General features: G+C 54.1%; 1 protein-coding gene across 3 annotated transcripts in view; it reads left to right on the top strand.

Annotated features, from left to right (window-relative positions):
* Nucleotides 1–194: 194 nt before the first annotated feature.
* RUVBL2 (RuvB like AAA ATPase 2) overlaps nt 195–12,195 on the top strand; it is a 67,112-nt gene continuing 55,111 nt past the window's right edge. The window contains exons 1-8 of one of the 3 annotated variants that reach the window (XR_009255808.1): nt 204–571; nt 4,617–4,671; nt 5,968–6,023; nt 6,547–6,688; nt 7,917–8,046; nt 8,207–8,273; nt 11,818–11,924; nt 12,043–12,136. Coding sequence is in view for 2 of the 3 variants with exons in the window: in XM_058707262.1 (XP_058563245.1) it covers nt 560–571; nt 4,617–4,671; nt 5,968–6,023; nt 6,547–6,688; nt 7,917–8,046; nt 8,207–8,273; nt 11,818–11,924; nt 12,043–12,136 (663 nt within the window). In the remaining variant the exon portion in view is untranslated. Of the gene's footprint in view, nt 572–4,616; nt 4,672–5,967; nt 6,024–6,546; nt 6,689–7,916; nt 8,047–8,206; nt 8,274–11,817; nt 11,925–12,042; nt 12,137–12,195 lie in introns of all 3 variants that reach the window. The other 2 variants (XM_058707262.1, XM_058707263.1) reach the window with 2 other exon arrangements.

Raw genomic sequence — 12,195 nt, 5'->3', positions numbered from 1 at the left:
CAGGCGGCGGGGCCCGCCCCCCGGCCAGAGCCATTGGTCCGTGCCCGGGGGAGGGAGCGCCCGCGTCTCCTCATTGGTGGACAAGGTAGGGTTTGCTCTGCTCCGCCCCCCCCCCCAGCGGTCAATGAGAGCCCCAGGGGGCGCGGCTTGTCGCTGCGCTAGCGGATTGGCCCTCAGCTCTGTCAATCCTAAACTTGAGGCTCCAGCGTTAGCAGAGAGAGGAGAGGGTGGAATAAGGAAGAAAGGGAGCGTGGGGGACGTGTGGTTGCCGAAAGAAGTCTCAAGAATTTTGCAATCAACCTCGGCAAGGAGGCCTGGGTAAAGGGAGGGGTCAGGAGGCGTTGGGAACCGACCCAGGAGTTCCGGGCACCCTTCTACCAGCTCAGCCTCGGCGGAAGAGCGGGTCCTGAAAAGTGACGCCACGCCCACACAAGGAGAGTTTGCATATTTATGAAGGAACGCCGAGATCTTTGGAGGACCTAGCCGTCTAGAGGGACCAGAACGCCGCGTTTCTAGCGCGTTTCCGTTTCCGCTAGGATATTGGCGGTTGGTGAGCATCATGGCAACCGTGGTAAGTTGCGGCGTGCGGAGAGCGGAGGGGAAAACCCGCACTCCCGAGTCGGAGCGGGAAGGGGACTGAGGACCTGGATCCTTGGGTCTAAGGGAGGAGGGGCCTGGGGGTCCGGACCCCTAGATCTGAGGGAGGAAGGTGCTGGGGGCCCGGACTTCTGAGTCTAAGGGAGGAGGGGGCTGGAGACTGGACTCCTGGATCTAAGGGAGAAGGGTGTTGGGTGCCCGGACCCCTGGATCTGAGGGGAAAAGGTGCTGGGGGCCCGGACTCCTGAGGCTGAGGGAGGAAGGGCTGGGGACTGGACTCCTATTATCCTGGATTCAAGTGGATATTCAAGGGCTCAGTGATCAGATCTGACTGCATCGTGTTATGGGAACTCCAGCTTCCCATCTTCTGAGTGCGATCAGCAGCCAGTTCTCCAGTCTTTTGCCCTGAAGTCTAATGAGGGTTGTATAAATGGCACCTGACTATAGGAGAAAGCCCAGGTGGGGACCTGTCCTGTGTGCTTGAGAGCGTGAAGTTGCTTAGCCTTGAGCCACAAGAGTGTTGAGAACCTGGAGGGTGTCCGTGGGGATGGGGTTCCAGAGGTGTGGGATCTCGTCATGGAATTGTTTTGGCCATTTTCCTGTTGCAGCACCTCATACTCCGTGTGGATGCTCAGTAAGTTATCACTTGAATGTTTGAATGAATGAGTGCATGTGAGCTCTGTAAAGGAGAGGCCAGCGGCACTGGCCCAGGCACCAAGTACTCGCCCGAGAAACATCTGGAAGAGGAAGGGATGTGGCCTTAGCTTGGGGGTTGAACTGGGTTTCCAGCTACTTGGGTTCCCATAGCGACCCGGAGGGATGGGGCGGGACTTGAGTCTGTGTGGCTGCTGCCATGGCAAAAGGGGGTGGGTAGGGAAGAAGAGGAAAGATAATAGCCACACTCCTGAGACCCAGTTCCCAGGAACATGGATGAACCGTTGGAAGTTTGAAAGGGATGGTGGGTGCTGAGTTTTAAAATGACCTCTGCTGGGGCGCCTGGGTGGCGCAGTCGGTTAAGCGTCCGACTTCAGCCGGGTCACGATCTCGCGGTCCGTGAGTTCGAGCCCCGCGTCAGGCTCTGGGCTGATGGCTCGGAGCTTGGAGCCTGTTTCCGATTCTGTGTCTCCCTCTCTCTCTCTCTGCCCCTCCCCCGTTCATGCTCTGTCTCTCTCTGTCCCAAAAATAAATAAAAAAAAATCGTTGAAAAAAATAAAATGACCTCTGCTTAGGGCGCCGGGTGGCTCAGTCCGTTAAGCGTCAGACTCTTGGTCTCTGCTCAGGTCATGATCTCACGATTGGTGAGTTTGAGTTCAAGCCCTGCATTGGGCTCTCTGCTGATGGTGCTGACAGTGTGGAGCCTGCTTGGGATTTTCCCTCTTTCTCTGCCCCTCCCCCACTCGCTCTCTCTGTTTCTCTCGAAATGAATAAATAAACTTAAAGCTTTTTAAATGATCTCTACTTCCATGGGGTCAGTGGACAGCACAGCGTAGGAGAGGCTTCTCGTGAAACGGAAGGCCTTGTAGGACGCAAGTCTATTTGTGTTGGGATCGTTAAGGGTTGGGATTTCTGGGGACGCCTGGGTGGCTCAGTCGGTTAAGCGTCTGACTTCAATTCAGGTCATGATCTCACAGCTTGTGAGTTCGAACCCCGCCTCGGGCTCTGTGCTGACAGCTCGGAGCCTGGAGCCTGCTTCGGATTCTGTGTCTCCCTCTTCTCTGCCCCTCCCTGGCTTGTGCTCTGTTTCTATCAAAAATAAATAAGCATTGGGGCGCCTGGGTGGCGCAGTCGGTTAAGCGTCCGACTTCAGCCAGGTCACGATCTCGCGGTCCGTGAGTTCGAGCCCCGCGTCAGGCTCTGGGCTGATGGCTCGGAGCCTGGAGCCTGTTTCCGATTCTGTGTCTCCCTCTCTCTCTGCCCCTCCCCCGTTCATGCTCTGTCTCTCTCTGTCCCAAAAATAAATAAAAAAAAAAAAAATGTTGAAAAAAAAAATAAATAAGCATTAATAATAATAAGAAGAAGAAGAAATGCTAAAAAAAAAAAAAAAAACCAAAGAGAGAGGGGGGGTTGGGATTTCTGGATCCACGTCCATTTATTGCCTCAAGTGGGGTCTGATGGGCTGTGTGGAGATGTGTGGGGGTCTAAACTCGGTTCCGGAGACTGAAGTCTCCACTAGGTTGGATGCCTCAGTCTCCTCTCCTGGTGGAAGAAGAGAGACCTGTAGGAGGCAAGAGGTGTTCGAGGCAGGTGACCAAGGCACTGGATCAACAGGTTGGCTTCCTAGGCCTTCCTTTCCTTATTAGAAATTGTGAGGGGCGTGTGCCTGGTGCAGTCAACGGAGCGGCAGCGCTTGATCTCGGGGTCTTGAGTTCGAGCCCCACGTTGAGTGTAGAGATTACTTAAATAAATAAAGTTTAAAAAAAAAAAAAAAAGGAAAGAAGTTGTGAGACACTCCAGTGTCGGCAAATAATACGGCCTAAGACCCACCGCCCAGATTTTTTTTTAACAGCCTTATTGCAATATCATCCCCCTGCTGTACAAGTTGCCCATTTTAAACGTATAGGTCGGTGTCTCTGGTGCGTTCACAGTTGTGCAATCGTCACCTCCGTCAGTTTCAGGACATTTTTCATCCTCCCCAGAAGGAAACCCTGTACCTCTTGGCCACGATCCCCCAGCCCTCCCGTACCCTCTGGCTCTAGGCCTCTAGGCCACCACTAATGTGCTTCCTGCCTCTGTGGGTTTGCTCATCCTGGACCGTCTGTGACCTTTTGTGTCTAGCTTCTTTCACTTAGCATGATGTTTTCATTTTTTTTTTAAGATTATTTATTCATTTTGAGAGAGAGAGAGAGAGAGAAAGAGCAGGGGAGGGACACAGAGAGAGAGAGAGAGAGAGAGAGAGAGAGAGTCCCAAGCAGGCTCCATGCTGCCAGCACAGAGCCCGACGTGGGGCTTGAAATCACGAACCGTGAGATCATGACCTAGGCCAACATCAAGAGTCAGACGCTCCACTGACCAATCCACCCAGGCAGCCCAGAACTTTCTTTTTATGGCTGAATGCTATTCCAAGCGTGGACGTACCACGTTTTGTTTATCCAGGCATCTGTTGACGGACATTTTGGGTTTTCCCAAGTAAATAAATAAGCTTTACAAAAGCGTATGTGGCTCTTGGGGATAAGGCTGCCGTGGACACTTGTGTGAATCTTCTGGGCGTTCTCGAATTGTCCCGGGGAGGTATCTACTCCTCTCTCTCCGCTATAGGACAGGAGATGGTGGCCGGCTCCTCTTTTCGGAGAGCTGGCGATCCCGGAGGACTTGGTACTCGCTTGTTGAATGAGCTCAGCATTTCCGTACAGCACATCATTCACCCACCCCGCAAACACTGCACCCCAAGTGAACAAGCGAGATGTGGGCTGTACCCTTCATGGGAGTCCCGTCTATTGGAGCCGAGAACATTGATCTGACAGTCTCCCTCCTATGTGTGAGATCGCACAGGGAGATAGCAGGCTCCCAGAGGAGACCTTTTGTTCTGTCCGGACATCCGGAGACCCCAGAACTAGTCGGGCCCGGGCAAAGGACTCTGGGATGTGCACGTGCAAAGGCCTAGTGACAGAGATCCAGGCAGCGTGGCACAGGGGGCTGGGCAGTCGGGGGCCAGGCCACGTCCAGCTTGCTATTCCGCGTTCGTGTCCGTTACCAGGGTTGCGGGAGAGGGAGGGGGCCTTCTTTCTTAACCACATAATTCCTGGGCACCCAACAACGGGCTGAGGCCCCGGGGACAGAGGTGTCAGCGAGACAGACACGGTCCTTGTCTTTCTGGAACTCGGTGTACTGTGGTCAGGCAACCAGCATTTAGTTGGTGGCCAACGAGAAGGATGAGAGTGACAGGTGTGTGGGCTCTTGGCCTGCCCACGGGGAAGAGGCACGAAAAGGACTTCCTCCCAGGCCGTGGGCGGGAGGGACAGAGGAGCTGGTGAAAACGGGGACCGCGAGCGCGCGTCTGATGTGTCTTCCTCCGCTCCCAGACAGCCACAACCAAGGTCCCAGAGATCCGAGACGTGACGAGGATTGAACGTATCGGTGAGTGAGCGTGGGTCACGGACAGGGACCTAGACCCTGCCTGCCTTCAACAGAGCCCTGCCCAGGAACCCTGAGAGGGAGGTGGCCTGCCTACCACCCTGTCCCCCTGTCTGATGATGCAGAGAATCCCGAGTTGCAGAGCGGGCTCAGCAAGGCACGTGGGGGCCCATGCTGGGCCCCGAGCCCACGCTGCCCTTCTGCCAGCTTGGTTACCAGCTGCCAGCTAGCCCGGTCAGGCTCCTGGGTGTACCAACGTTTTGCTAGGAAATCGTAAAAGCGGATGCTGGCTGAGCGCTTGCTGGGGCCGGCCCGTGCACCCCTCCCACGCTGTGCCATTAGTTCCGTGAGGGCAGGGACCAGCTCTGGCTCGTTTCTGGCTGTGTCCCCAGCAGGGGCCTCGGCAGAGTGGGCGCTCCGCAGCTAACCAGCGAACGCGTGAGTTCCTGCCGAATTCTCTCGCTATCCCCAGAGAGGGTGTATGGCGACCCTTATCCCATTTTTAGCTGAGGAAACCGAGACTCAGAGCAGCCAAGCCACTGGTCCTGGCTCACGCACCGAGGAAGCTGTGAAGGCAGGAGCACGAAGCTGGGGTGCGGTGGGGCCCGCAGGGTGCAGCCTCCAAAAAGTGCTTTACCTGCACGGAGGAGGCTGTACTCATTCTTTTAACGTGTATTTATTTTGGCGGGGGGAGGGGCAGAGAGAGAGGGAGACACAGAATCCGAAACAGGCTCCAGGCTCTGAGCGGTCAGCACAGAGCCCGATGCGGGGCTCGAACTCACGGACCGTGAGATCATGACCTGAGCTGAAGTCGGATGCTCAACCGACTGAGCCACCCAGGCGCCCCCAGTGAAACTGTATTTACAAAAACAAGTGACTGGCCTCCAGGCTGTAGTTTCCCAGCCCGGGTCTGGTGTGCACCATTGAAATCCCACGTCTTTACCTCTTACTGGCCGTGTGATCTCGGGCAAGGAGTGTAATGTCTCTGGGTTCCCTCAAGTTCATGTTGAGGGCCTGAGGCGGTGACTGAACCCCAGAAGCACTCCGGGGTGATAATCGCTGGGACTCACTGTTTCTCAGGGTTACATGGAACGAAATAAGAACGCTGTGAGGCCATTAGGCTATAAACACAAAATAATTGTGACCACCACCAGCCATCCTCCCAGTGAGGGAGAGACTCGGGCCCCCCATCTGACCAAGGAGGAAACCAGGGCTGAGGGAAGGAGCCCTTTTCCTCAGGCCACACGTCACCACGAGCCGGCTGGTAACCGTGTCTTCTGGTTCTTTCCCCCAATGCAGGCGCGCACTCCCACATCCGGGGGCTGGGGCTGGACGACGCCTTGGAGCCACGGCAGGTAGGGTTGGGGGCAGTGGGATGGGAAAGCTGATCCGTGGAGGCCTCAGGCGGGGAGGGCCACCTAGGCCCCTGGGGTGACTTAGGAGCTCCCGGAACTTTGGCTACTTACTGATAAAATTCAGCCACACGTAGAGATTTTTTTTTATTTCTTTATTTTTTTTTTATCTTACTGTCTATTTATTTGTGGGGGGAGGGGCAGAGGGCAGAGACAGTGGGAGACAGAGAATCCCAAGCAGGCTCCATGCTGTCAACACAGAGCCGGGCACAGGGCTTGAACTCAAGAACCGTGAGATCATAACCTGAGCCGAAACCAAGAGTCAGACGCTTAACCGACGGAGCCACGCAGGTGCCCCTAGCGTCTGAATTGTCTGAAGATATTGGGGCGGAAAAGGCTTTCTTCCCTTTTCCCCAAGTCCTAGCTAACACCGTGCCCTTTCATGTCACTAGGCAGGAGGGGCTGGAAATGGGGTGGCAGCCCAATAGGAGGTAACCTGGTGTATTCTCGCCTCCCCCCCCTGCAGGCTTCCCAGGGCATGGTGGGGCAGCTCGCAGCCCGGCGGGCAGCTGGGGTTGTGCTGGAGATGATCCGGGAAGGGAAGATCGCCGGGCGGGCGGTCCTCATCGCTGGCCAGCCGGGCACGGGGAAGACAGCCATCGCCATGGGTGAGAGGCCTCTCAGGGCTGGAGCTTTTCTGGTCTCTTACACAGGAAGATAATCCTTCCTGTGTAAATCAAGCTTGGGTTCAACCACATTTAACCAACAACCCAAAATGGCGGGGTCTTAAACTCTCTGGTTCGTTCTCTCACATAGAAGAGTCTGACTGTAGGCCATTTAGGCACTCGCTGCCATGTCAGGGTCACCTCATATTCCAAGAGGGTTGCCTAAGCTCCAGCCTTCGCACCCATGCTCCCATGTAGGAGAAAGGGGACCTGCAGTGAGGGTGTACTTCCCTCCCTTTAAACGTCACTCCCTTTAAGCGGCTGCCTTTGGGCTCCCACACACTTTTGCTTCTGTCTTATTGACTAGAGCTTAATCGTCTGGTCACAACACGTCTCCACTGCAACACGCTGAGACATTAAAACATTTCTTGTGTTTGAATGTGGGCCATTGCTTCCTTAATAAAATGGAGGCCCAGGCCCTGGGCCAGACACCGAGGACACTTAGATGAGTAAGACCAAAGCCTTGACTTTTCGGGAGTTTCCATTCTGGGGATACAGTGTGCTGTGATGGACAGAAGAGACTCCTGGCCTTAAGGAGGGAGCAGGGGAGACTTCCCAGATGAATCAGGAGCACAGCTAAGACTTGCAGGATGCCGCGGAGTCCCTGGGACAGACAATAGGGAACAGGCTGTCCAGGCACCGAGCGCGGCACACGAGAAAGGGACCAAGAAGGGTTCCTGCCTCCTATTGGTCAGGAAGGTTCAGTGACTTCCTGTCTGTGAGACGTGGCTCGGTGCTTGGAGTGGCTGTAAGAACAGCCCCACTGTCCTCCAGCCGGAGAGGAGATCCATCCTCGTGGTGGTTCCCATGCCTCGTGGTAGAGCCAGGACTCGAACCTGGGTCTGGCTCGAGCCCCCACCCTTAACTACCCTTTCAGCCCTCTTTTGGCCTCTACTCTTGCTCATTACCCCTGAGCCTGGAGGCTAAACAGATCCTGGAGATTGGGAGAGGGGCTTGGCCAGATTATAGGGTCAGGAGGTTGGCCCCCTGGGCAGCGCGACGGCTCTAAGCCGTCACTGCCTTCCTCTGCGTCTCCCTGACCACCCCCAGCGCCGAGCCCACCTCAACTACGCTCCTTCCCGAGGAGCGAGAAGAGCTGGGTTGACCCCGAGTAGGTTTTGGGGACCTGGTGCCAGGCTGCCCCCACCTAACCAGGCCACCTCTTCCCCAGGCATGGCACAGGCCCTGGGCCCTGACACCCCGTTCACAGCCATCGCGGGCAGCGAGATCTTCTCCCTGGAGATGAGCAAGACAGAGGCGCTGACGCAGGCCTTCCGGCGGTCTATCGGGGTTCGCATCAAGTAAGCCCGGGACCCGGTGCAGGGGAAGAAGCCAGCTCCCGGCGGCCTCGGATGACCCCTGCCTTCTTCGGCTTGTCCTGTGCCCAAGGGCTCATGGGAGTTAGCGATTCCTGAGGGCCCGAGCGTTGGGCTCTCTTGATCACGCCCTTTCTCTGCGCAGGGAGGAGACCGAGATCATCGAAGGCGAGGTGGTGGAGATCCAGATCGATCGGCCCGCGACAGGGACGGTGAGTCTGCTGAAGGGTCGGGTGGCGGCCGGTCCTGGCTGAGGTCAGCATCCATGGAACGTTCTTGAACTGCGTGTTGGACCCCTCTGCGTGCCTCCGGTAGGGGGTCAGTTGAGTAGACGGTTTATCCCATCTGTGAGCGACACTGTGAGCAGTTAAACCAAGTGGTGTCATGACAGAGAATCTCTGGAAATTTCTCACCATGAATCCTTAATGGTTCAACCTAAGGACCTGTTCTGCGGCATCTGTACAGCTTAGAGCAAAAAGTTTTCCTATCCAGCTTACGTAGCTGTGATTGGTAGTTGTGATTCGCTGCCTTTTTTTTTCTTAATTTTTTTTTTTTTTTTTTTTTTTTGAGAGAGAGAGAGAGAGAGAACACACAAGCGTGTGTGTGCAAGTGGCGGAGGGGGAGCCAGAGAGAGAAAGACAGAGGATCCGAAGCGGGTTCTGAGCTGACCGCACAGAGCCTGATGCGGGGGCTCGAACCCACCAACCAAGAGATCATGACGTGAGTCGAAGTCGGACGCTTAGCCAACTGAGCCCCCCGGGCGCCCCGTCACCCTTAGTCGCTCCCTTTTTATGAAGCTAAGAATTTTAACACTTTTGTCGTAAAAGTGTCGCAAATACCCTTAAAACCACCATGAAGGGGCTCCTGGGTGGCTCAGTTGGTGAAGCATCGGACTCGTGATTTCGGCTCAGGAGATGATCTCAAGGTTTGTGGGATCAAAGCCCCACATCGGGCTCTGTGCTGACGGCACAGGACCTGCTTGGGATTTTCTCTGTTCCTCTCTCTCTCTCTCTCTCTCTCTCTCTCTTTTTACCAAAAATAAAATTTTTTTTTTTATAAGTGGAGTCCTGCAGCATAAGTGACTTTTCGTGGCTGGCTTCTTTCACATTGAGTTTGTCGTTTTCTCTGGTTTGTCGTTCTCTTTTACACGCTTAAGTGACAGTTTCTAGAAACATGCTAAACGACAGGACACTTAGACATGCCTCAAGCCTGTTGACCTCACACAGAGTCACCTTCTGTCTCTGTGTCTCGTACTGTGGACACCGTCTCTTTTCTTTGCTCATCGTTTTCAGCGGAAATAGATTTAAGATGTATAATTACATTGACTTGCACTTCTTAATTTTTTTTTTAATCTTTATTTTTTTTTTTTGAGAGAGAGAGAGAGACAGGGTGCGAGCAGGGGAGGAACAGAACGAGAGGGAGACACAGAATCCGAAGCGGGCTCCAGGCTCTGAGCTGTCAGCACAGAGCCCGACGCAGGGCTTGAACCCAGAACCGTGAGATCGTGACCTGAGCCGAAGTTGGACGCTTAACTGACTGAGCCACCCGGGAGCCCCAGTTGACTGGCACTTTTAACACCTGTCTGCAGTCTTCTAAATTAGTCCCATCCATCGGCAATTGCATTTTGAATTTAAGAAATATGGTAGGAGGGTGTGTGAATATAGAGAAAACTAGTCCCAAGATAGTTCTTTTTGTTTTGTTTTGTTTTAAAGTAAATTCTACCCCCAACATGGGACTGAAATGCACAACCCTAAGATTAGTCTCTGTTGACTGAGCCAGCCAGGTGTCCTGCCCCCAAGATGGTTCTTTATAATTCAGATTTTATTGGGTGGCTCAGTTGGTTAAGCATCCGACCCCAGCTCAGGTCATGATTCACAGTTCACGTCGGGCTCTGTGCTGACAGCTCAGGGCCTGGAAGCTGCTTCGAATTCTGTGTCTCCTCTCTCTCTCTCTCTCTCTCTGCCCCTCCCCTGCTTGTGCTCGCTCTCTCTCTCTCTCAAAAATAAACAAACATTGAAAGAAAAATGGAAAAAAATTCAATTTTTATTACAGAAGAAATACATGAATACATCCTCTCCTTAAAAGTTTACAACAGGGGCGCCTGGGTGGCGCAGTCGGTTAAGCGTCCGACTTCAGCCAGGTCACGATCTCGCGGTCCGTGAGTTCGAGCCCCGCGTCGGGCTCTGGGCTGATGGCTCGGAGCCTGGAGCCTGTTTCCGATTCTGTGTCTCCCTCTCTCTCTGCCTCTCCCCCGTTCATGCTCTGTCTCTCTCTGTCCCAAAAATAAATAAAAAACGTTGAAAAAAAAAAAAAAAAAAAAGTTTACAACAGTGGGGGGCGCCTGGGTGGCTCAGTCAGTTAAGTGGCCTACTTCAGCTCAGGTCATGATCTTATGGTCCGTGAGTTCCAGTCCCACGTAGGGCTCTGTGCTAACAGCTCAGAGCCTGGAGCCTGCTTTGGATTCTGTGTCTCCCTCTTTCTGTCTCTGCTCCTCCCCCGCTTGTGCTCTCTCTCTCTCAGAAATGAATAAACGTTAAAAAAAAAATTTTTTTTTAATGTAAAACCAGGGGTGCCTGAGTGGCTCAGTCGGTTAAGCACCTCTTTTTTGGTTTCAACTCAGGTCATGATCTCATGGTTTGTGGGTTCGAGCCCTGCATCGGCCTCTGCACTGGTAGCACTGAGCCTGCTCAGAGAGTAAGCGGGAGAGGGGCAGAGAGAGAGAGAGAGGGAGACACAGAATCCAAGGCAGGCTCCAGGCTCCAAGCTGTCAGCACAGAGCCTGACACGGGGCTTGAACTCACGAACCGTGAGATCATGACCTGAGCCAAAGTCGGATGCTCAACCGACTGAACCACTGAGGCGCCCCAATAAATAAATCTTTAAAAATAAAAATAAAGGCATAAAACCGAAATCACCTTTATCTCCCTCCTTAATCCCAACTCTTTTATCCTGCCACCTGTCCCTGCAGAAAGAACAAACTGGAAAGAAGAGACAGGTGGATCTGCTGGAAATGCCTTAAAGACGTTGACTGTGTTATCTTGTGGGGAGGGAGTGTGGCGTTTTTGTTTCCTTAGCTGTGTTTAGCTTAGCTCTGTTGTCTGGGTTTGTGGTCGATAAAAAAACAAAACAAAATAACAACAACAAAAAACACCTGTTATTTGGATATGAAACAAAGAATGGGAGAGTGTGACCCCCATGTCGTGGGACCCCTAGTCCGTGTTGGTTTTATGGATTTGATCTTTTAGGTGGGTTGTTGGGTGTTTGCTTCCTGGGATTTTAGTCATCGGTTTACTGAGGTGCAATTGACCTACAAAAGCTGCACACATCGAAAGTTTGCAGGGTGTTAGGACGGGGCGCCTGGGTGGCTCAGTTGGTTACGCGTCCGACTTCGGCTCAGGTCATGATCTCACGGTCGATGAGTTCGAGCCCCACATCGGCCTCTGTGCTGACAGCTGGGAGCCTGGAACCTGCTTTGGATTCTGTGTCTCCCTCTCTCTCTGCCCCTCCCCTGCTCACGCTCTGTCTCTGTCTCTCAAAAATAAATAAATGTGAAAAGCAAATAAAAAATAATAATAAAGTTTGCAGGGTGTTAAGTTTTGGCATACGTGTGTGCCCACGAGGCCATCACCACGGTCATGACCGTGACTATATCCACCACCCCCAGAAGCATCCCTGTGTCGTGCCCATTTTGAGGCTGTGTTGGGGAGACATTGGGCCCCCTCTGAAGCTCCTTGCCTGGCATGTCCCCCCTCTCAGGGCTCTAAGGTAGGGAAGCTGACCCTTAAGACCACGGAGATGGAGACCATATACGACCTGGGCACCAAGATGATCGAGTCCCTGACCAAGGACAAGGTCCAGGCTGGGTGAGCAGCGGGGGCTACGCTGGGTGGCCGGGGTAGGGGAGCTTGGGCCCTTTCCTGTCCTCACTCCTGCTCTTCCCCCCCCCCCCCCCCCCCGCGCTTCCCCCCCCTCCCCCCGCAGGGACGTGATCACCATCGACAAGGCCACGGGCAAGATCTCCAAGCTGGGCCGCTCCTTCACACGCGCTCGTGACTATGACGCCATGGGTTCCCAGGTGGGCCAGGGCTCTGGGGAACCCCTCGCTCCAGGCTCTGGGGTGTTTGCATCTCCTCC

The sequence above is a fragment of the Neofelis nebulosa genome, chromosome 17, assembly GCF_028018385.1.
Source record: "Neofelis nebulosa isolate mNeoNeb1 chromosome 17, mNeoNeb1.pri, whole genome shotgun sequence".
NCBI lineage: Eukaryota > Metazoa > Chordata > Mammalia > Carnivora > Felidae > Neofelis > Neofelis nebulosa.
The sequence above is the reverse complement of the archived record's forward strand: the minus strand, read 5'-3'. Positions and strand labels throughout refer to the sequence as shown.